This window comes from Rhincodon typus, chromosome 1 (genome assembly GCF_021869965.1).
Source record: "Rhincodon typus isolate 14 chromosome 1, sRhiTyp1.1, whole genome shotgun sequence".
Lineage (NCBI taxonomy): Eukaryota > Metazoa > Chordata > Chondrichthyes > Orectolobiformes > Rhincodontidae > Rhincodon > Rhincodon typus.
The window spans coordinates 23442227-23467486 of NC_063332.1; the positions used below are offsets into that span (position 1 = coordinate 23442227).

The 25260-nt window shown below is 42.9% G+C and overlaps 1 protein-coding gene and 1 long non-coding RNA gene across 4 annotated transcripts in view; one reads left to right on the top strand and one right to left on the bottom strand.

Moving 5' to 3' along the window:
* Window positions 1-957: 957 nt before the first annotated feature.
* LOC125486797 lies at window positions 958-13291 on the bottom strand. The gene is made up of 3 exons (XR_007265419.1): window positions 13224-13291; window positions 4368-4455; window positions 958-3503 (listed from the first exon to the last, which is right to left on the bottom strand). It is a non-coding gene; the product is annotated as an uncharacterized LOC125486797 (long non-coding RNA).
* uvssa (UV-stimulated scaffold protein A) overlaps window positions 13094-25260 on the top strand; it is a 106036-nt gene continuing 93869 nt past the window's right edge. Inside the window, exons 1-4 of one of the 3 annotated variants that reach the window (XM_048615734.1) lie at window positions 13094-13412; window positions 14655-14766; window positions 17461-17791; window positions 19637-19757. In XM_048615734.1, the coding sequence (XP_048471691.1) occupies window positions 13151-13412; window positions 14655-14766; window positions 17461-17791; window positions 19637-19757 (826 nt within the window). In that variant the 5' untranslated portion in view covers window positions 13094-13150. Of the gene's footprint in view, window positions 13962-14654; window positions 14767-17460; window positions 17792-19636; window positions 19758-25260 lie in introns of all 3 variants that reach the window. The other 2 variants (XM_048615800.1, XM_048615866.1) reach the window with 2 other exon arrangements.

Genomic DNA, 25260 nt, shown 5'->3' on the forward strand with positions numbered 1-25260 from the left:
CGGGCCTAGACCCTGAAGGGTCTAGGCCCGAAACGTCAGCCTTCCTGCTCCTCTGATGCTGCTTGGCCTGCTGTGTTCATCCAGTTCTACACCTTGTTATCTCAGATTCTGTGCTGAGTCTGCTTTTGTTGAAAATTGCATCAGATAGCCCTTGTTATTCAGAATGCAACCACCATTTCCCGGTCATTTTCCACTATTGGATGCCTCATGAACATAAGAACTAGGAGCAGAAGTAGGCCATCCGGCCCCTCGAGCCTACCCCACCCTTCAATAAGATCATGGTTGATCTTTTAGAGACTCAGCTCCACTTATCCACCCACACACCATAACCCTGAGAAGAGGCAGAAGTGAAAATTAGCTTAATTGTTTCCTACCCTTCACCTATTTTCATATCTAATTTCCACAACTCAAAATTTTAACAATAACCTGTTTTACAGAGCTTTTGTCACAAGTTGCTCACTAAGTTATTGTTGGACACACAGAATTGTGGAATTGTACAACATAGAAGGTGGCCATTTGACTCATCATGTCATTCTGGCTCCTGAAAGGGCTACCCAATTTGTCCAATGGCCAAGGTTCAAGACTATGTGCTAAAGGCCGCATTAAAGGCTAATCCACCTAACCTACATATCTTTGGACTGTGGGAGGAAACTGGAACACCGAGACGAATCCCACGCAGACACTGGGAGAATGTGCAAACTCCACACAGACGGTCACCCAAGGCTGGAATCGAACCCGGCTCAGGTGACTGCAATGGTGTATGTTCTAGGAATAGGCCCAACCTGTGCCATGTACAACAGAGGCAGTGCCACCCACCTAATGACCAAGTTTTACTCAAAATGGAGAAGAGGCGGTGCTCCCAAAAGCCCAGTTTCTGCCTCACCTTGGCGATATGCTTCTCCTAAGTTTTTGCGCATGACCTGACCCTTCTGAATCTGGCACTAACAGTGCTAACTGTTTTTACTAATATCAAAAATATACTTTATTCAACAAAAACATCTTTATACACATACATAGTCACTGAAGCAGTTTGGTTTTGTACAGAAATACAGATTAAGTTTATATATATTTGAAGCATCATTGAACTGTCTTTCCCCACTGCACCTTGGTGGCAGCTGCCCCACGCTGTAGTACAGGCCTCAGCACATAGTTTTGAACCTTGGAATGTGCCAGTCTGCAACACTCGGTTGGGGTCAACTCCTTGCTCTGGAAGACCAACGAGCATCTTTCACCAAGTCGATGTCCTTCAGGCACAGTCGATATTTATCTTAGTGTGCATCCTGGAGAACAGACCGTTGAGCAGAGTCCTGTGTCATGGAACTACTCGGGACAAACCTCGACAAAAAACATTGTATCTTTCACAAAACTTCCTTTGCAACATTCCAGCAGAAGGTATGTGACAGTCTCTAAACCCCTGCAGCTGCTTTGACAGTCTGCTCAGGAAACAAACTGACAGGATCCACTCTTTCCTTTTCCTACAGGGTTGTGAGGACGCTACATACTGACATATTCCTGATGAACTTGTAGTCAAAGATGCTTCTCTTTGCGAATTTCTCCACAAAGGAGAGTGATTTGGAATGGTCCAACTAATGGGGACAGGTAGAACTTCGATACAAAGTGACACTTAGTGTTTGTGTTCTGACAGTCTACGTATATCTTGATGCAGCCACACACAAAGGTGCCATCAGAATGAGGGCAGCGTTGGGTATGTTCCTCTCTACCAAAATTTTGTACATTGTGTTCCTGTGGACACAGTCCATCTTAGACCTCCAAATGAAACGCTGAAGTGTGGTATCCTGCAGTCCTGCAGAAACAGGAGGTCCGCTTTGGTGTTGGCTAGGCAAGCCAACGTGGAAACACATCGCATAGTAGATTTAATGCTACACATGTCAAAACTGGTCATTTTAAAATCCATTTTGAGAGTTTATAGAATTAGCCTTGGACCCAATGTCCATTCACCCATGGATTTGTCACTGGCGGTCCCTGCATCACCGTGGCGTGGACGCTCTCGGCACAGAGCTAGCCATCCTGTTCCTCCCAGGGAAGATTGCCCTGATCCAGTGTTGTCAGGGCAAGAATAAGGCCAGGAAAGTCTGAATTGGAGTTCGATAGAGGGTCTGTCTGGCTCCACTCCTGACACAGAGCATCGTGGCTCACAGTTGCCAAGAACTGTGGTACCCCTTTGTTCCTGATGGCTGGAGATTGGGCTTCACCGAGCCTCTCATGATGTATGGTGTTTCGAGATTGGGGGAGTGCTCTCTCTTCCTCTCCCATGGTGCTGTGTCTCTTTTTTTTTCTGTTAGTGGCTATCTCTCCACACATTTTCATCATCAGAGGAGCTGCTGGTGTGTCCAACATGCAGCTGCCTCTTTCTGTTTTGCTGTGAAACTGGAGAGGTGGGGAAATGTGTCTTCCTTTTCCAGTTGTTTCACACTGGTATCCACTCCCCTTCCCTTTTGTTTCCTTCTTCTCCATTGATTCCAGGATCCATGCTGGCTACCTTTTCCTCTTCTCTGTCCTATCCCTCCTTCTAGATGCCCCTTGTTTCAGTTTTCTTGCTGGAAGGTAGCACCTTACTGTCCTTTTGCGGGTCCAGAGTGCTCGTTGCCACTTCCAGCCATTGAGCGTGTGTGGCACCAGCCCCCGCTCCGCTCCGCTCCCCAACCACCCCCAACCCCACCCCCCACCCCCCAACCACTCCCCCTCTCGAGCAGGCCTTGTACACATACCCCTCACAGATTGCAGCTCTTGGACCTCCACTATGTTAGAGATGCCTCCTAGATGTATGTATCTTCCCAAGTGGTCAGGGCATCTGCTGCCAGAACATGGGGGTTGTATATATGGATTATAACAACCTGACTCCTCCTTGCAGGGAGAACAAACAATGGTGCCATTGAGGGGATCTTCATCTCCTTTCTTCTCAAATACCTTGAGGAGAGGCTTTACACATACTTCACGCTTCTGAAGGCTGCATTGAAGTAGCTCCTAGTGGGGAAATCCTGCAGATGGGAAATGTGTTTTCTATGAACCTGCAGTAATCCAGGAGGACTCTCTTCACGGAGAAAGGTCCGGTCGACAGGCAATCTGTCCTCCACCACCTTTGCAGTCACCCTGATTGTATTTCAGACCCCCTGGCCTGGGTTGTGGGCACTAGCAGAGGCCATAGCTTTGGTTGACTGGTCACTGCCAAAGCCAGCATCAAGATGCACCAACTGCAGCTCAGCTCAACTGACAATCCTCCAAGTTCTAATCACAACTGCAATCCAGCAATGATCTCGATCTTCTGATGATGAAAGTTCTCAGCTTAGACTCCTCCTGGGAGAATTATATTCTGGGATCATGGTATCTCTTTTACCAGGTAACCACTGAGCCACCTTGCTGCCCGAAGTAGAAGGTAGGCAGCATCCGTGAAGAAAGAAAGAGTTAAACTTTAAAGCTCAATTAAAAAGTGTCTCTCCACAGTTGCTGAGTTTCTCCAGCATTTTTAGATTTTCCTTAATACACTGTAACAGTATTGAGACAAGAAAATTAGCATGAGAAAATGGAAACCTTTCAAAATCTGTCTCTCTCTTCCTAAATGTTTCACAACCTGATGATCAATGGCAATGAATAAACCAAAACTTAGCAAGCTACTCAATCATGGAAGCCATCCCAATCAATTCTGAATTCATGTGCATCTAATTCCCAAACATGCACCTTTCAGAATGTCTCATATCTAACCATTTAAACCTTCAGAAGTTCTCAGACTACTGGTTTACATAGCACATTGCATATTGTTGAAAGTTGAAATTATGCATTTTTCCTGTTCTTTTGTAGATGCTGGAAATAAATAATGATGCAGATACACAGAAGAGCATTTTACTCACATATCATCTATACAGATCGTGCTATCCATTACTTCCATCATTTGAGTTTTTTGGCCTCCATTACTCAATCTAAATTCCACAAGTTGATCATTGTAAACTAAAAACACTCCTGACATCCATTTTAAATTTGCCTTTTCATTAAAGTTATGTTCCTCTCTCCCACTTTTGGTTTAGATTTGGAAAAAAAAAGTGTATCCATTCTTTTTGGGATTTGCCTCTTTGCCTTCACCTCTGCGTTTTATCAATTCTGGTCTGATTTAATTCATTCCAATATTACATGCTATTATCTCAGCTCCCTTGGTCCTAAGCTATGAAATTCCCTCCTTAAACTTCTCAGTCTCTTTTAAGAGACTCTTTAAAACCTACCACTTTCACCAAGTTTTTGCTAACTTGTCCTAATTACTGCTAATGTAGCTTAGTATCAAATTTTGATTGATTAGTGCTACTGTGAAATCTGTTCAGATGCTTTACTACATTGTTATATTTCTTTACGTAACTTACCTGGTGCATTTCAAGACTCCACACTCCCTCATTGTTACAACTAACTCCTCGATGTTAGGATCAGTCTTGCAGCTCTTCATGATCAAAACTAGAGTTTGTAAAACAAAAAAAAGTAGTACTGACATGTTCACTGACACCATTGCTGCCTCAGCAAATAGCTTTTCTAGTTTGTTCGAGGCTGGCATTTTACAAAAACTCACTCTCACTTTTTCATTCTTTCGTGGAATGTGGGCATTGCTGACTGGCCAGCATTTATTGCCTGTCCCTACTTACATTTGAGGAGATGGTGCTGAGCTGACTTCTTGAACCGCTGCAGTTCCAAAATAGCAGCAGAGAAATGGCAGAAGAATTTAGATAGAAAGTTGTTGTTAGTTTTCTTTAGAAGTCAAATCTGTATTATATAGAATAGGTTTCAAAAAGTACCAAGGACAGTATGGTGGTTCAGTGGTTAGCACTGCTGCCTCACAGTGTCAGTGACTCAGGTTTGATTCCAGTCTGTGTGCAGTTTGCATGTTCTCTCTGTGTGAGTTTCCTCCAGGTGCTCCAGTTTCCTCCCATGGTCCAAAGATGTGCAAATTAGATGAACTGGCCATGCTAAATTGCCCCATATAGTTTCCAGTAAAGTGCAAGCTAGGTGGATTAGCTATGTTAAATGCATTGGGTTGAGAAGTTGGGAAGGGTGAGATGCTCTTTGGAGAGTCAGTGCAGACTCAATAGGCTGAATGGCTTCTTTCTGCACTAAGGATTCTATGATAAAACAGAAATAAAAATTGGTATAGAAATTGACAACTGGAGTTAGTTAACTTTTAAAGAATTTTCAAAAAATGTATTTGAGAGTTGCTATAGCAAAATCTACTTCTGATGACTTATTATTGTAATTTTATTTTAATATATTTAAAAGCTGGAAATTTATAGTGCAGTCCAGAGAGACTGCCATTGTTGTTGAAGCATTAATATACCTAAGAAATCCTCAAATGAAAAAAGAAAGATAGTTTTCAATAAACTAAAAATTATTACTCAAATATCTTGGAGAAGTCACAAGTTATTCAAGGAGAATGTTGCTCACAGCAAGTTGATCTCATCAGTTGAGGCAATTAATGGAATTTATGGTTAGATGAGTGAAAAATCTAATGCTGTCAGTAGGATAGGTTACTTGTGAATGAAATACTGAACAGATGTACTTAACTTCCACTAACAATTATATCAGAATATAAACAACACTGGTTTATTGCCATTACTGCAACAAGTAATGAGAATTTAAAAAGAAAGACTAGTTGTCTATTATTGATTTTTCTTTTGTTTATTCATTCGTGGGATGAGGGCTAGGTGAGCATTTATGGTCCATCCCTAATTTCCCAGAGGGCAGTTAAGGGTCAACCACATTGCTTAGGGTTCTCCACCATCCACCATCCCCCATATTCTTTCTCAAAAACTTAAATCTACGTACAGGGACTAGGAGACAATCAGTAAATGGAGACAGTTTTTCCGTGACTACCTTGCCTCAACTTACTATTATCATATACGCATCTGTCAAATTGCTCCTCAAACTCTGTGTCTAAGGGAAACCACCCGAGTTTCTCCAACCTAATCTTGTAACTAAAATCCCTCATCCCTCCAACCATTCTGGTAAACCCCTCTGAACACTCTGAGACTCTTGCATCACTGGGACGCCCAAAATTCCACTTCAAGGATGTTTGCAAGCTTGGCATCAAGAGCCTAAACATAGATTATTGCTTCTGGGAGTCATTAGCTGATGACAACACAGGAAAATGTTCAAACACCCTGTTGGCTCATGTGCACCACCTCTTCAGCCATTGAAAAGGATGCATTTCCCTCAGTGCTGACCCTCTGACAGCACAGTATTTCCTCACGACTAACCATCTGACAGTGTATCGCTCAATATTAAGGAAGTACTTCACCTTCTGAGGGTCAGTATTAAAATTAGCCTTCCTCCACATTTAGATCTGGTCTATCCTTTTCCCCATCACTATTTTAAAACTAATAGAATTATGGTCACTGGTCCCAAAGTGCTCCCCCACTGACACATCAGTCACCTGTCCTGCTTTATTTCCCAAGAGTAGGTCCAGGTTTGCACCTTCTCCAGTTGGTACATCCACATACTGCACAAGAACATTTTCTTGTACACACTTAAATTCATATCCATCCATGCCCTTAACACTATGGCAGTCCCAGTGTATGTCTGGAAAGTTAAAATCCCCTACCATAAGCACGCTATTATTTTTATAGGCAACGGAGATCTCCTTACAAATTTGTTTCTCAATTTTCCGCTGACTACCGGGGTGGTCTATAGTACAATCTCTCTCAATATTGGCCCTCTGACAGTGCAGCAGTCGCATTATATTGACCCACAGTACAGCACACCCTTGTTATTGACCACTGGCAGTGCAGTATTCCCTCCGTACTGACCGTTCGAAAGTTCAGCATTCCCTTGGTATGGACTATTTGATAGTGCAGCACTCCCTAAATGTTGATTCTTGGAAAATGCAGCAAACACCAGTACTGACCCGCTTGACAGTGCAGCATTCCCTCAATACTGACCCTCCGACAATGTGGTACTCCCACAATACTGACACTGAGGGAGCCGGGCTCCCTTAATACTGACCCAGTGACAGTGAATTCTCCCTTAATAGTGACCCTCAGACAGTGCAGCACTCCCTTAATATCAGCTTTCCAACATTGCACTACTTCCTTAATATTGAACCTCTGACAGTGCAGAACTCCCTCAGTGGTGACACTCAGAGAGCCATGCTCCCTTACTATTGACACTCTGACACTATAGCACTTTAATATTGACCCTCTGACAGGGCAGCTGTTTCTCTCTCTCTCTCTCTCAGTACTGACCCACCAACAGCGCAGCACTCATTTCTGACAGCCCACAGTGCAGCATTCCCTCATCATTGACCCTCTGACACTGTGGCACACCTTAATATTGACCTGCTCACAGTGCAGCACTCCCTTAATGTCAATTCTCTAAGGGTGAAGCACTCCCTTAATATTGGCCTTCCAGCAGTATAGCATGCCCTCAGTACTGACCCTCTGACAATGGAGCACTCCTTCATTACTAACTACCTGACAGGGGAGCACTCCCTCAGTCATGACCCTTGAAGTGTAGCACACCCTTAATACTGACCCTCTGACAATGCAGCACTCCCTCAGTACTAACTCTCCAACAGTATAACACTTCTTCAATACTGACTCTGTGATAATTCAGCACTCGCTTATCATTGACCCTTTGACAGTGTAGCACACCTTTTAACACTGACCTTCTGTAGTGCAGGACTCCCTTAATATTGACCCTTCAACAGTGAAACACATCCTCAGTGCTAACTCTCTGACATTGCAGCAGGCCATCAGCACTTACCCTCCAACAATGGAGCATTCCTCATTTGTGACCCTCTGACAGTGCAGCGTTCCCTCAATAGTGAACCTTCGACAGTGCAGAACTCTGTTATGACTCTCTGACAATGCAGCACTACCTCGATACTAACTGGCCGAAAGTGCAGCACTCCCTCAGTACTGACCCTCTGACTGACACTTTGAGAGAGCTCCCTTACTGTTGACTCTTTGACGCTGGAGCACTCCCTTAATATTGACACCATGACAATGAAGCTCTCCCTTAATACTGACCCTCTGAGAAGGCATTGTTCTCTCAGTACTGAACACCCACAGTGCAGCACTCTCTCATAATTGATCCTCTAATGGTGTAGCACACCCTTAATATTGACCTTCTGACTGTGCACAACTCCCTTAATGAAGACGTTCTGACAATGCAGCTTTCCTTCACTTGACCCTCTGACAGTGCAGCATTCCATCATTATTGACCCTCTAAGTGTAGCACACCCTTGACATTGACTGTCCAACAGTGCAGCACTCCTCAGTACTGACTCTACGACAGTTCAGCTCTCCCTTAATATTGCCCTATGACAGTCCAGCACTCCCTCAGTAATGACCCTGACAATGTAGAAAAGCCATAACATTGACCCTCTGCCAGTGCAGCCCTCCCTTAATATTGGCCCTCTGAAAAAGTGTGGCATTCCCTCAATAATGACACTGACAATGCAGCTTTCCCTCACTGCTGACCCTCTGACAGTGTAACACTCTCTCATCATTGACACTCTGACAGTGAGGCATACGCTTAATCTTGACCCTCTGACAGTGCAGCACTCTCTTAATATTGGCCTCCCAACCAGTGCAGTACTCCCTGAGTACTGACTCTATGACAGTGCAGCATTCCCTTGGTAGTGACCCTCTGAGTGTAGCATACCTGTAATATTGTCCCTGTAATAGTGCAGCACTTCCTTAATATTGGCCTTCCAATAGTGCAGCACTCCCTCAGTACTGACACTCTGACAGTGTAACATACCCTCATTAGTGACCTTCCTACAGTGTAGCACACCCATCATTTTGGCCCACTTACAGCATAGCATTCTCTTAGTGCTGACAATTCCAACGATGCAGTTCCCTCTCACTACTAACTCCCTCCACCACCAACATTCAGTAGCAGCAGTGTGTACTAACTACAAGATGCCATGCAGAAATTCAACAAAGATCCTCAGACAGCACCTTCCAAACTCTCAAATCACTTCCATCTAGAAGGACAAGGGCAGCAGATGATATGGGAACACCACCGCCTTCAAGTTCCCCTCCTAGCCACTCACCATCCTGACTTGGAAATATATCGCCGTTCCTTCACTGTCACTGGGTCAAAATCTTGGAATTCCCTCCCTAATGGCATTGTGGGTCAGCCCACAACAGGTGGACTGCAGCGGTTCAAAAGAACAGCTCACCATTACCTTCTCATTGGCAACTATGGAAGGGCAATAAATGCTGGCCAACCAGCGACATCCACATCCCACAGTAAATAAATTTTAAAAAAGTCAACCATATGCTGGGAGTCTGAAGGCAAATGTGGGCCAGACCAGGTAAGGATGGCAGTTTTCTTCCCTAACCAGATGGGTATTTCCTGATGATTGATAATGAATTCATGGGCATCATTAGACTGTTATTTGCAGGTTTTACTGAATTCAAATTCCATTATTTGTCATGGTTGAATTCAAACCTGGGACCCCAGAACAAGATCTGTGTCTCCAGATTAATTGCCCAGCAATAATACCACTCTGTCATGAAGATGGGAATTTCCAATAGAGAGATTAAGTTGACTGAGTGTACGTTCTCCCAAATTCAGAAGAATGAGAGGCGATTAACAAAATACAGCAATAAACAGAATTGTTTACCCTGGTTTGGGGTAGTTGGGTGGGGTGTTTGGAACCAGGCAATCACAGAACAGATAGGCCTTTCTTCTTCAATTAGATGGTGAATCTTTAAAATTCCCTATCCCTAAAAGGTTGTTGACTACACTCAGTGACTGAGCCTCAAGACAAAGATCAATAGATTTCTAGATAATTATTACAGGAGTAGCTAGATCATCTATAATCTAGTTGATTATGGTCTGCTAGCCTAATTCACCTTTTATTTCTGTAGGAGCTCAAGGTGTTGGGAGTGATATATTAAAAAGGATAGAGGATTGACTAACAGGATTCAGAAAGTCAGGTTAAATTGGAGTTATTTCAGGCTAGCAAACTAACTAATAGAGTGCCACTGAAATTAGAAGACTATCAATTATTTAGGATCCAAATGAATGATTTTGATGAAGGTACAAGAATGATTATAACTAAATTTGCTGGTAATACCAAGTTAGACCATAATATATAGGCTATTCAGCCCATTGAGTCTACTCTGCCATTATAGTGCTTTAACTGAAAGAATAGAAACACATTATTATTCAAATAAAGTGACACTGCAGAATGCTGTAGTATAGAAGTATCCATGTGACATTGTACGTGAATCACAAGAAATTTGCATTCACCTGCAGCAAATGATTAGGCAGGCATGTGGAATGTTGGTCTTTATTGCATGTATGATGGAGACCCAAAAGCAGGGAATTCTGGCTACAATTTACAATGCTGCTGAGTCCACACATATTTAATAAGTTTGGCCTCCTTACTTGAAGGATCTACTTGCATTTGAAGCAGTTCGACTAAATTCACTTTGTTTTATGAAGTATTGTAGTTTACAAGAATGAGGAAACAAACAAAATTTTGATGGGAATAAAAAACTGAAAGAACTGCAGATGCTATAAATCAGAAACAAAAACAAAAGTTGCTGTGCTTTCCCAGCAGGTCTGGCAGCATCTGTGAAGAGAAATCAGTGTTAACATTTTGGGACCGGTGACCCACGCCAAGCGAATGTTTTTCCTTAAGGCAATCCAGAGTAAGGGAGTTTAGAGATAGTAGGAACTGCCTATGCTGGAGTCTGAGATAACAAGGTGTACAACTGGAGGAACACAGCAGGCCAGGCAGCATCAGAGGAGCAGGAAAGCTGCATTTCAGGTCTGGACCCTTCTTCAGAAATGGGGGAATGGAGATAGAAGGTGGATAGTGGAGCAGATAGGTGGAGAGAAGATGCACAGGTCAAGGAGGCCAGGATGAAGCCAGTAAAGGTGAGTGTAGGTAGGAAGTGGGGGTGGGGGTTGGTCAGTGAGGTGGGGGATAGGTGGGAGAGAAGACAGACAGGTCAAGGAGGCGGGGATGAGAGGGGGCCTGGTCTTGGGATGAGGTCGGGGTGGGGAGATTGTGAAGCTCGTAAAGTCCACATTGAGACCATTGGGTTGTAGGGTTCCAAGGCGGAATATGAGATGCTGTTCCTCCAGTTTCCGGGTGGCATCGTTGTAGCACATTTTTCAACTATGCTATTTCCCCATTTAAAAGACAGAGATAAAAAGGAATTTTGACACCAGAGGGGGTTACAAGCTGGGTCATTTAACATTCAGGGGTATTAAAAGCTCTTACGGAGATTATTGATCAACAGAGCAAATTGTTATGGCAGCAGGCAACAAAGTGGAATTAAAGCTACAATCAGATCAGCCATCATAAAAACAAAGTGCTGGACAAACTCAGCAGGTCTGGCAGCATTTGTGCGGGGAAAGCACAGTCAACGTTTTGAGTCTGGTGACAATTCTTCAGAATTGATAGTAACTAGAACAGGTAGTTTCTACGCTGAAGACAGAGGGTGAGCAATTTCTGTTTATTTCCTTTCAGATCTTCGGCATCCACAGATTTTTGTTTTATATCAGCGCAATCATCATTTTAATGAAATAGGGAACAAGTTCGATAGAATCATAGAATCCCTACAGTGCGGAAAGAAACCATTCAGCCCACTGAGTCTGCACTGACCCTTCCAACAGCATCCCATCCCAGTCTAGCCCCCTACCTTATCCCTGTAACCCTGCATTTACCATAGCTAATCCACCTAGCCAGCACAGCCCTGGACACCATGGACAATTTCTCATGGCCAATCCACCTCACCAGCACATCTTTAAACTGTGGGAGAAAACTGGAGCACCGGTGAAAACTGATGCAACATGGGGAGAACTGGTTAGACCCGGCTTTATGAAGCAATTTCTGCTTTTGTTTCTGATTTCCAGCATCAACAGTTCTTTGTTTTATTATCACATTTCAAACAATGGCCAATTCGTACAGGCAGTAAGGTCTGTAAGGCTGGAATCAAACCCAGCCAGCTGGCGCTGTAAGGCAGTAGTGCTAACCACTGAGTCACCTGGAAATGGGGGGCAACTATCTACTCCTCCAATATATGATCTTATGTCATTAACTTCAGTACCATTATAAAAGATAGGCCAATATCTTAAGGAAGAACTGTTGTCAGAACTATGATGATGATGGTCCAACCATAAAACGTTAACCCTCCATTCTTTGCTTTCAAACATTCCCTCGTCTGATAATGTACATTATGTCGTTTTAAAATTAAAATAACATTGTATATTGACATTTTAAAATGTTTTCAGAGTTCCTAACAATTCAGTTCTCCCCTCCCCACTAAAAAGAAATTATCCCTGCACTAAACGTCCTGTTTTTCGGACCTGTTGTCAAATACTGAACTGAAGGTAAAACATTCAGCAGGTCTCGGAGAATCCTTGGAGTGAGAGAAAATAAACGTTAACATTTTCCCTCGATATCCCTTCAATAGAACCGAATCGGCTATCGGTTGAAATGTGATAATAAAACAAAGAACTGTGGATACTGGAAATCTGAAACAAAAGCAGAAATTGCTCGATAACCACAGGTCTGGCAGCATCTGTGCACAACGTTCCGAGTCCAGTTATGAAGGAGAGAAACTGGACTCGATACATTAACTCTTGAAATGTGATGTCTGTTTCGTAAATAAAGTGCTTTAATTGAAAAACAAGAAATGCTGGAAGGCACAGTTTTTTTTTAAGTTTTCAGACTAGATTCCAGGGTCTGCAGTAATTTGCTTCTACATTGGGTTTTAATTGAATATCATGTTGAGGTAGAGGTGCCAGTGGGGTGAGAAACTTATGATTTTGAAGCTAAACTTTCAGAAGTACTTCACAAGTTACAGACTGTGAAAGAGTCAACAAGAGAGCAAGTTCATAAAAGGAGTGGTGAGTCCACAAGCAGACACTAACAGCTCCACCTCCTCCCATACTTAAAATGGTGGCTTGTCAATAAGCTTCAACCGCGGCAGCAACCTGACTTAACAAGGTGTAGAGCTGGATGAACACAGCAGGCCCCATTTCTGAAGAAGGGTCTAGGCCCGAAACGTCAGCCTTCCTGCTCGGCCTGCTGTGTTCATCCAGCTCTACACCTTGCTATCTCAGATTCTCCAGCATCTGCAGTTCCTACTATCTCTGAAGCAACCTGACTTACTACGCTCTCGAGGCTGTAATGGAGCCTAAATCTGCCCCGGGGGTATCGTTATTATCGCGAAGTTTGTCAGCCGGCGGATCAGAGAACTTACGGAGTGTGAAACGGCGGCTGGAGGTCGCCGGAAACTTCCAGAGCGTCCGACAACTTGGGAAGGAAGTCCCACCTGCTGTTCCGCTTCGATTGGCTGTCTGTGCTATATGCTCGGCTGTGATTGGTCAACCTTGCTGCCAGTTAAAGTCACCAGACCGGAAGTGGATGGCGGCGGTGGATGTCGGCTGTGGTCAGTTGCAGCACGATCCTGAGTCTGTGTTTCTGGAGTTTCCCAAACCGAAGTACTAACTTGTTTCTGTCGCGGCATGGTTGACCTGCTGTGTGTTTCTATGGGCTGTGTTCCTCAAAAATCATTACTTAATATTGGACCCTGTGTAGAAAGAGAGCGCTCACCTTTTATATCCTTCCCTAAATCCCAGACTGTATTACTGTGGCACAACAGAATGTCCTGAGCCGTGTTCTCAGTTGTCCGGACGCGTAACATCCTGACAGTTATCCCGCGCAAGTCACCCCTTTTAAATTAGAGGGTAAACGTTTTAAAAGGCCCATGCACTTAAACGAATCGCCTGCACGCTGTAAATGTAGAATGGGAGGGTATGTGGGGTTGTATCTCATGAACAACTCAAGTGATTCTCAGGGACCTCACATCAAGCGAAAAACTGACAACGAGCCAAAGGAGCTGTTAGGATAAGAGAATACAGCTTATTCAAAGAGGTAGTTTTTGAAGATCATCTTAATGGCGTGTGTTTTACGGAAGGAGTGGAGTATTTCACAATAGGTAGGAACCATTTGCGACATTTAAGAGGTATTTAGATGATCACTTGAAATATAAGCCTACAGGTCAAGTGCTAGAGAGAGGGAGATTCCACTCACCAGCCTTGTATTTCTTTCTCACTTATCTACTTAATTTGTTTTCACTAATTCCATCCATGCAACTCTTCAAATACTCTCATGTGCTAGCAAGTTCCACAATTTAGCAATTCTCGAGAGTTTCTCTTGAATTCTTTATTGAATGTATTAGTGACTATCTGTACTGGGCTTCTTGAGTGCTTTGGCAACTTTGCCTATCTCCTGATTTAGGCATAGCCAATGGTGGAAAGAATTCATACATCTACTCTACATTGGCAGTTTGATGGGCTAAAGGTCCTTTTATAATTTCAGATCATGCTTCAGTACCTTAATGAAGAACTATGGAGTATGGCCTAATTCAGTCATTCTCTGGTGATGTTTTCCCCTCCCAATCCATTAGAGATGGCTTGATTTTCACACATAAGTGTGCAAGCTGTACGTGTGATTCATGATACATGATTATTGCTCTACTTATTATGGAAGACATGATTGTTGGCATTGGACAATATGATGTTTGCAATGTGTATTACTAAAACCCAGTTTGCATTTAATTTTTGAAGGCAGTTTTGGGAATGAATGAATTGAGAATGTTTGTGTTATGTATATGTTGTTTTTTTTACAGCAATGGAAGTTCAGCAGCATGAGAAACTCTCTCAGCTGGTTGAGGATCTCACCACATCTGGACAACAAGTACTAAACCCAGAAAAGATGAAGGAGCTAAAGAAAATCTGCAAGTATGGAGTTGTTAAATTGCATGTTTGTCGTGACCTCCCACCCACAGCCTCCAACCTCATCATTCCCCAACCCCGCAGCACCTGCTTCTATCTCCTTCCCAAAATCCACAAACCTGACTGCCCTGGTTGACCCATTGTTGACCCATTGCCTGCTCCTGCCCCCTGAACTTATCTCCACGTATCTCGACTCCATCTTCTCCCCCTTGGTCCAGGAGCTCCCTATGTACGTCCGTGACACCATCCACGCCCTCCACGCCCTCCAAAACTTCCAATTCCCAGGTCCCCAACACCTCATCTTTACAATGGACGTCCAGTCCCTATACACCTGCATTTCCCATGCAGGTGGCCTAAAGGCCCTCCACTTCTTCCTGTCCCGCAGGCCTGACCAATCCCCCTCCACTGACACCCTCGTCCGCTTAGCCGAACTTGTCCTCACCCTCAACAACTCCTCTTTCAATTCCTCCCACTTCCTACAGACAAAGGGGGTGGCCATGGGTACCCACATGGGCCTAAGCTATGCCTTCCTCTTTGTAGGTTACGTGGAACAATCCCTCTTCCGTAGCTACACTGGCCCTAAACCCCACCTCTTCCTCTGTTACATCGATGACTGTATCGGCGCCGCCTCATGCTCCTACGAGGAGCTCGAACAGTTCATCCACTTCACCAACACCTTCTACCCCAACCTTAAGTTCACCTGGACCATCTCTGGTACCTCTCTCTGTTTCCATCTCTGGCAACCACCTAGAAACCGATATCCATTTCAAGCCCACCGACTCCCACAGCTGCTTAGAATACACCTCCTCCCACCCACCTTCCTGCAAAAATGCCATCCCCTATTCCCAATTCCTTTGCCTCTGCCACATCTGCTCCCAGGATGAGGCATTCCACTCCCGAATATCTCAGATGTCCTCGTTTTTCAAGGACCGCAACTCTGCCCCCCCTGCCTACCTCAGTGGTCGAGAACGCCCTCGACCATGTCTCCCACATTTCCCGCAACTCATCCCTCACACCCCCTCCCCACAATAACAACCAAAACAGAATCTCCCTCATCCTCACGTACCACCCCATCAACCTCTGGATCCAACGCATCATCCTCCGACACTTCCGCCATCTGCAATCCGACCCCACCACCGAAGACATCTTTCCCTCCCCACCCTTATCTGCTTTCCGGAGGGACCACTCTCTCCGTGACTCCCTTGTCCATTCCACACTCCCCTCCAGCCCCACCTCACCCAGCACTTTTCCCTGCAACCGCAGGAAGTGCTACACCTCCCCCTACACCTCCCCCCTCACCCCCATCCCAGGCCCCAGGAAGACTTTCCACATCAAGCAGATGTTCACCTGCACACCTGCTAATGTGGTATACTGTATCCGCTGTTCCCGTTGTGGCCTCCTCTACATCGGGGAAACCAAGCGGAGGCTTGGGGGCCGCTTTGTGGAACACCTACGCTCGGTTCGCAATTAACAACTGCATCTCCCAGTCGCGAACCATTTCAACTCCCCCTCCCAATACTCAGACGACATGTCCATCCTGGGCCTCCTGCAGTGCCACAGCGATGCCACCCGAAGGTTGCAGGAGCAGCATCTCACATTTTGCTTGGGAACCCTGCAGCCCAATGGTATCAATGTGGACTTCACAAGCTTCAAAATCTCCCCTCCCCCTACCGTATCCCAAAACCAGCCCAGCTTGTCCCCGCCTCCCTAACCTATCCTTCCTCCCACCTATCCACTCCTCCCACCTCAAGCCCCACCCCCATCTCCTACCTACTAATCTCATCCCGCCCCCTTGACCTGTCCGTCCTCCCTGGACTGACCTATCCCATCCCTAACTCCCCACCTCCACTCACCTTTTACTGGCTCCATCCCCGCCTCTTTGACCTGTCTGTCTCCTCTCCACCTAAATTTTCCTTTATCCATCTTCTATCTGCCTCCCCCTCTCTCCCTACTTATTTCAGAACCCCCTTCCCCTCCCCCATTCCTGAAGAAGGGTCTAGGCCCGAAATGTCAGCTTTCCTGCTCCTCTGATGCTGCTTGGCCTGCTGTGTTCATCCAGCTCCACACGTTGTTATCTCAGTTGCTCTGATGTCAAGCTTACAAATAACATGACCTACGAGAAAGTAAAAGCTATACTGAAGAAGCATCTTTGACTTGCTGTGATGCACTCTGTGGATGGTTCACAGTACTGCTGCTGTGCCAGTGGTGGAAGGATTAAATAGTTAAGGTGATGGATAGGGTTCTGATCAAGTGGGCTGCTCTGTGCTGGTTGAGTCTTGGATGGTGTTGGGGCTGTGGAGAGTAAGTGGGGAGTATTCCATCATGGTCCTGACTTATGTTTTGTGGATAGTGGACAGTCTTTTGAGAGTCAGGTGGTGAGTTATTTGTTGCAGAATTTCTGGCTTCTGATTTGCTCTCGTAACTGTGGTATTTATATGGCTGGTTCAGTTAACATTTCTGGTCAATGGTAACTTCTAGAATTTTGATAGTTGGCATTCAGCATTGGTAGTACCATTGACTGTCCAAGAAGGATGATTAGATTTCCTCTTGTCGGAAGTGGTTGCTATCTGGCACTTGTGTTACTTGCCACTTACCAACTTAAGCCTGAACATTGTCCATGCTTTGCTTCAGAGCGGTTATATACAAATAAAGATACTGTAATTCCTAAACAGTTAATTAAAATGTGTACTCTTTTTACAGGCTATCTGAGGATTACATCAAGCAAGTGTATCACTTAATCATGACACAGCTAAACCAAGAGCATGCAGAGATCCGCCTATCTGCTTTCGAAATAGCAAATGAGCTATTTGTGCGTTCACATCACTTTCGGATGTTGCTTGTTTCAAACTTTCAGGAATTCTTGGCGTTAACAGTGGAATCAAATTATGAGCAACCTCTACCTCCACCAAAAGAAATAGCTCAAAAATTGAAGGAAATGGCAATGAAATCTGTAGAGGAATGGCACAGGAAATATGGTGAAGCTTACAAGAAACTTTCTCTGGGTTATCATTTTCTAAAGCAAGTTAAGAAGGTGAATAATGTATTCTGTCTTTTTATTAAGTTTTCAGTTTTAAAATTAGTTCATGGAATATTGGCATTGCTAGCTAGGTCAACATTTATTGCCCACCCCTAATTGCCCTTGAGAAGGTGATGGAGAGCTCTATTCCTTTTCAATGTTTGAGAAGTTAAATGCTAGAGACATTTGCATCACTGATCTGATGTTCAAAATTTTAAAGTACTTGTATCACCTATAGCATGTTCGTGAAATATTCAACTTAATACAACCTTGCTAAAATTAGTCAGACATTATTAATAAATTTTCATTGATTTTCTGTGTTTGAACAAGGAAAAAATATTCTGTGTAAATTGGAAATTATCTTGCATGCTGCCGAAGAACAAGCAACTTCTTAATACCCATGGAGTGCAAAATAAAACTTGATCATTCTAAAGGTTTATGCTGCACTACAAGAGCTGCATTTTAGTCTCGGAAAGATGTATGCAATGATATGTAGTGTGACGGCTCCACACAGGAGAAATAGTTCTCCAATTCACTTTTTTTTTTAGTTAAATCTCCTAATTCTTTCTGGCTCAGTGCGAACAGTCTCAGTATCTCTAGTTGCTCCAATAATTTCATGCTCCTGGCATTATTCTATGGCTAAAATGTAACTTGTTTAATGGGGCATTTAAATACGCACACTGGTCTCAATTATGGAATAACTGATGTATTACACAAAATCATTCTTGCTGCTTTGTATTGTGTCAATATTTATTTAACCCAAAATAATACTAACCTTTTTTCTACATTCCTATATGTGCAGATTCAGGAATCGTGTCTTTGAAACTTCACGCTCTTAGTGAGCATCATTTAGTGCTTTTCCATCATACTGCACTCCTTGTTTCTTCAAGATATATCACTTAATTCTAGTCAAAGTTACATTACAGCCAGTTCATCCTGCTAACCCGTAAGACTTCACTCTTCCATTCATTATATTCCAAAGGTTGTCATTTTTTTTTTAACAATCAAGTTTTGGGATTGAGTTCCCTACAGTTATGCCAAAATCACCTGTATACACCTAGAATAAAGGCAAACTCAACATTACAAGCAAAATGCCTCAAGGCTCAATCTTTTTTCGACTCAAAACAGTCATTTGCCTTGGACCAGAATTTATTATAATTGGTAAATTATTATTCAGACTTGCTGTTACTCATTTAATTTCTAAGATGTATTTTACAGCAAGTTGCAGGAAATGGGACATTGAAATAGTGTGCCTGTGGGATGTGTGAAGAGGACAAACAATTATATATGTCCTTGACTAATATGATTGAAGAATCATTGATGTGCAGCACAGTGTTTGAACCAGGACATAAGTATAAGTGAGAATGGTGAATTCACTGTCTAGCTGCAGAAAGAAAATTAAAGGGGGAAAGAAAGATTGGGTTAAGAGAAAAACAAGGAAAAAAAGGAAAAAATAAAAAACATCTCCAAAAACAATTAAAGAGAAGAAATAGGAGCAGGGATAGACCATTTGATGCTTCGAGTCTTCTCTGTCAATCAATAAAATTTGGCTAATTTACTTCAATTCCACTTTCCTCCCCAATTTGAATGTTCCTTGATGCCTGAGAAATCAAAAACTTATTGTTCTCCATCTTAAGTGTACTCTGATTTGAATATCCCCAACCTGAAGAATTCCAAAGAATGCATTTAAGCTTCCTGCAAGTTGTACTTTGGGTGTGAATTTCTTTGGCGTATAAGGCTTGCTTTAACGTGTTAATGTATTTGATATGAGCTAAGAGGAATTTCAACTCTTTAGTGTTATGTTTAGCTTCTGCGTGCTAATTTGTATTAATTATTTATTTTCTTTCCCTTGATGCTTAGGTGGATTTCCAAGATATTCGAGCTAGAACGCAAGCTGAGCGGAAACGAGAGGAAGAGAGGTTGAAAAGGCTGGGCAATATCAATAAAATGAAAGTAAACCGAGTGGAAGAGGAAATGGAAGGTATGCAGTTTGTTCCTTTTTTTTTGATTTTGTTGATTTAAGTGCTGTTTACTCACGGAAAGTGTAATGTTAAGCAATCCTCTTCAATTTTGCTTTCTTTTTTAAAAATATGAACTGTTTGAAAGGTCAGTTAATGTTTGAGAGTAGAATGAAATGCTGTAAAGTCGGCTTGGGGTCACTGTGCTTTGACTTTTTGGCTTCATTTCAGATCATAGAACTAAGATGTTTAGAACAATTAAGATGGTGACCCTCACTTAAGTATAGTGGAGGTGCATGTCATATGCTGTCATTTGTTTAAAAGGGTTTGAGCTAATCCCTCTCAGGCCATGTCGTGAAGTAAGTAAATTCTTTTGCCCATCAGGAATTTGACAGATATTCTGGAGATGTCTATCCTATTTTAGGTACACAACTGGACTGCTGAATTTGGGATGGTCTACAAAATTTCTAAGAGATCCAAGGAGCTCCCTCAGCCAAACCTCTATAATGCTACTGGAATATCAGTCCAGAAAATAATGCTTTTGGCTGGTGATATTTTCCCACAAAATAATCTTACATGAAATTTAAATTGTATTAAAAGATATTTATAAAATGATGACCAATATAAAATGCCTCTTCGAATTCAATGTAATTTAGAAGTCTCATTAGTTTCTTAAGCTAGTGAAATGTTGATGTGAATAAAGTAGTCCTAGACGTAACCAATAATAATGCCACTGGACTGGGAATCTAGAGGCCCACGCTAATACTACAGTGACATGAGTTCAAATCTCACTGTAGCAGGCAGTGGAACTCAAATTCAATTAATAAATCTGGATTTTAGAGCTAATCTCTGTCATGGTGACCATGACCATTATCATTAATTGTCATAAAAACCCAGCTGATTCATTAATGTCCTTTAGTGAAGGAAATCTGCTGCCCTTATCTGATCTGGTCTACAGATCTACCTGTGGCTTCAGACCCACAACCTTGCAGTTGACTGTTAACTGCCTTTGGTGATAATCTAGCAAGCCACTCAGTTCAAGGATAATTAGGGATGGACAACAAATGGTGGTCTCACTAGCAATAACAACATCCCATGAAAGAATCAGAAGGACTGGTTTGGATTATTTTTGGTTGTGAGACAATTGCTACTGTTTAATTTAGACTAAGATCTGTGATTCCTTTTAAAAAAAGGACCCTGGAATTGAGATACCAGAAGGTAGGGTTGACTGATCAGGGTGGCTATTACTATTAAATGTGCAGTGCGAAAAACTGCAAGTAACTGCATTAGCTCTTTCAACGTAAGCCTTGGCCAACCATAATTAGTTTTATGTCATAGAATTTCAATTATTAACCAAATAACTTTCCCTTTATTGATTATTCTTTGCAGTTGTTCTCTTACCTGTAAACTGAAAGGAGACTCCCTTTGTCTATAGAAAAATATGCATATATGTTAGGTTATTCAAGCAATAAAATACAGAAATTTGAAAGTGACAGACATGTTTTTCTCTGTCACAAAAACACTTTATTAACTGCATGTCAAGCTTCTTCCATTACATTTAGTCTGTCTCACTTCAAAGAGTGAGTAGAACTAAAAACATTGATTTGAAATGTTCGGCAATGAAATTTTAACTTAATGGAAATTGTAACCTGGATGCCTTTAACCTCTGATTAACTTTAACAATCATACTCGAGATATTTAAAAAAGGAAAGAAAGTCATAGAGTTATACAGCACAGAAACAGACCCTTTTGGCTCAACTCATCCATGCCAACCATGTTTCATAAACTGAACTAGTCCCATTTGCCTGTTCTGAGGAAGGGTCACCGGACCCGAAATGTTAACTGTTTTCTCCTTCACAGATGCTGCCAGACCTGCTGAGCTTTTCCAGCAACTTTGTTTTTGTTCCCATTTGCCTGCATTTGGTCCATATTCCTCTAAACCTTTCTTATCCATGTACTTCTCCAAATGCCTTTTAAATGTTGTAATTGCACGGGCCTCTACTAATATCTCAGGCAGCTTGTTCCATATACACAGCACCCTCTGCGTGAAAAGGTTGCTGCTCAGGTCCCTCTTAAATCTTTCCCCTCTCACCTTAAACTTATGCCTTCTAGTTTTGGACTCTCCTACCTTGGGGAAAAGACCTTGACAATTCACCTTATTTATACCCCTCATGATTTTATAAACCTCTATAAAGTCACCCCTTAGTCTCCTATGCTCCAGGGAAAATTGTCCCAGCCTATCCAGCATCTCCTTATAACTCAAACCCTCCAGTCTCTGTGACATCCTCGTAAATTTTTTTGCACTCTTTTTCAGTTTAATACAATCCTTCCTATGGCAGGGTGACCAGAATTATACACAGTACTCCAAATGTAATATCTTGTACAGCCGTAACATGATGTCCCAATTCCTGTATTCAGTACTCTGACTGAAGACAAGCATGCCAAATGCTGCCTTCATCATGCTATCTACCTATTATGCCACTTTTAAGGAACAATGTACTTGTACCCCTAGGTCTCTTTGTTAGACAATAGTCTCCAGGGCCCTACCATTAATTGTGTAAGTCCTGCCTTGGTTGTCTTAACTAAAATGCAACACCTCACATTTATCTCAATTAAACTCCAACTGCCATTTCTTGGCCCTTCTTTACTGTCCACTTTACCACCAAACTTACTAACCATGCCTCCTCTATTCTCATCCAAATCTTTTATAAAACAGGGGACCTAGCAAAGACAGTGCGGGGTTCTGACCTGGAGATCTGAAAAGAAATGACTTCACCTAAAAAGTGAACAATAATTAAAGTTTATGAACTTCAACTTGAGCATTGTAATATGTTGTGTAATATAAATCATGTCCATAGTTCCATTGTTTGGTTGGAAGACACACCAGCTTTTAGGAAGGATTTCCTTAGAGAACGGGAGAAGGTACCAGTGAAAATTCAGCCAATGATCTTCCCGGCGATGGAGTGTAGTGAGATTCCTTAGTAGTTCTTGCAATCCATTTTATCTCCTTTCTGTTAGATAGTGGCGATGACAGCATCCCTGAAATCGGTAGAGATTTCTTTCTTGTCCCAGCTCTGCTCCTCCACTGTTGGTGGGAGTCCAACATCATTTTTTGGGATTTCCTCGTATAAGTCCTCATCAGTGATTGCATCATGGTCTAGGAGTTCTTTGAAGTGTTTCCTCCATTAGAGGCTGATGTTTTCTCTGTCTCTCAAAAGGGTTCTATCCTTACTCTGCACTGGTTTGAGGCCAAGGGTGTTGAGTCTGTACGTTTCCTCGGTAGCACTGAAGAAATCCCAGATACCATGCTTGTTGGCAAGGAGTTACAGCTTCTTAGCTTTCTCAGTCCACTATTGGTTCTAGCTTTTCCTCGTTCTTCTTCTTTGTAACTCCGCCTTTGCTGTTTAATGAGATTTCCATTTTGACTTGCTGGTGCTATCGTTTTGCCAGGCAGGGAGAGCTTTCCTCTGCTTGTCGAGATGGTATTTGATGATGTCATTCTTGTTGAACCAAGAGAAATGCCTGGAACAACGCCATGCATTCTACATGGCTTTCATCGATCTGATCAAGGCTTTTGACTCCGTCAATCAGGAGAAAATCAATCTACTCCACAACAAGATGTCAGCTAGAGTCCTCACCAAAGGTAATATAACAATCCTTTTGAGGTCAGTGCAGGTGTCAAGCGTGAATGTGCCATGGCCCCCACTCTTTTCTCCATCTTCATCACCACCATTCTTCGTCTTGTTAAGAGCAAGCTTTCCAGTTGTGTGGACATTGTCTATAGGATGGGTGGAAAATGGTTGAATCTCAACCAGTTGAAATCCAAGAAGAAAGTAGCACCAGCTTTTCTTGCGGAACTTCAGTATGTGGACGACAATGTCATCTCCATTCTCTCGGAAGAGAATCTTCCAGCTTTGCTTAATGCTTTCACACTTACTCAAGAATTAATCTCAGACTCAACCTTAAGAAGACTCAAATCTTTTCCAATCTGACCCATGTAAAGTTCTGATCTGTCCCTCTTAAGATGAACAGAGAAATCCTTCCAAACATGGAACATCTCCCCTGTCTGGGAAGTTACCTCTCATTTAAGACTAACATTAGTGTAGAGATACAGCATGGGATCCAATCTGTAAGTGTCTCCTTCAGACGCCTAAAGATCAGAGTCTTCGACTTTGACATCCTTGCTTTTATGGCTCTAAAACGTGGATTACATATAGGTCCCATCTATGACTGGCGGTTGAAGATGAGAGGAAATTCTCTCCAGCTCTTGTGTACTTTATGGGATCTTGGATTGTCTTTGTGAATTGCGGCTTGAGAAATAACATTGATGCTGTTTAAGATGGATTTTCTGTGTCATTTGGGCAGACAAGACTAAGATCAGCATCCTTGAAGCAGCCAGTAGTATCAGCGTTGAGGCTACAATCGTCCAAAACCAATTGCAGGCCACGCGCTTACAGTGCATGAGTTCTGTTTGCCAAAACAAATCATCGTTGCCTAGCTCAAGGAAGGTACTCAAATGAGAGGAGGACAAAGGAACTGTTTCAAAGACTCCCTGAAGGCTTCTCTCAAGAAGTGCAACAGAAATATCAATATGTGGGAGACTCTCTTTCAGAAGAAACCGATGTGGAAGAAGCCCCTGCGTAAAGGGACACAATTTTTCGAGAACACCGGTTACAAGAGGGAGTATGGAAAAAGGAATGCTAGAGGTGTCAAGGCCAAGGACCGTGGCCAGAGATGCAGCTGTAGGATCAGGCACATCAGCCATATGAGCACCCACAGAACCCATGACCAGTGATACAGAATTTCATTGGTGGACAATCATACTCATCAGCAAGTGATTGCTGACAATGGCAGGATGGCATGGTGGCTCAGTGGTTAGCACTGCTGCCTGACAGTGCCAGGAACCCAGATTCGATTCCACACTTGGGCTTTTGACTGTGTGGTGTTTGCACATTCTCCCTGCGTCTGCGCAGGTTTCCTCCAGGGGCTCCAGTTTCCTCCCACAGTCCAAAGGTGTGCAGGTTACATGGATTAGCTAAGCTAAATTTCCCATAGTGTCCAGGGGTGTGCAGGCTAGGTGGATGAACCATGGGAAATGAAGGGTTATAGGGATAGTGTCGAGTGGGTGGTATGCTCTTTGGAGGGTCTGTGTGGACTCGATGGACCAAATGGCCTGCTTCCACACTGTATGGATTCTATGACTCTACCAATGACAATTTTGTGTAATACATTTCTGCAACATTTCTCTTGTACAAACCATGTAAATGTGAGCAATGCTGCCGGATAACTGCTAACAAAAATTATTGTTCACTTGCATTAATTTCGCTACCTAATTTTTCCATCATGTTTAGTCACACTGCAAATTACAGTCACAATGCAGTCATTTAGAACTTTGATGTCCATTGTTGCTCAACAAATGAAAATGCCTTAATTGAGGCAAGAGTCAGACATAACAAAACAAATAGGAGCATGAGAAGAAGGGTCTAGACCCGAAACGTCAGCTTTCCTGCTCCTCTGATGCTGCTT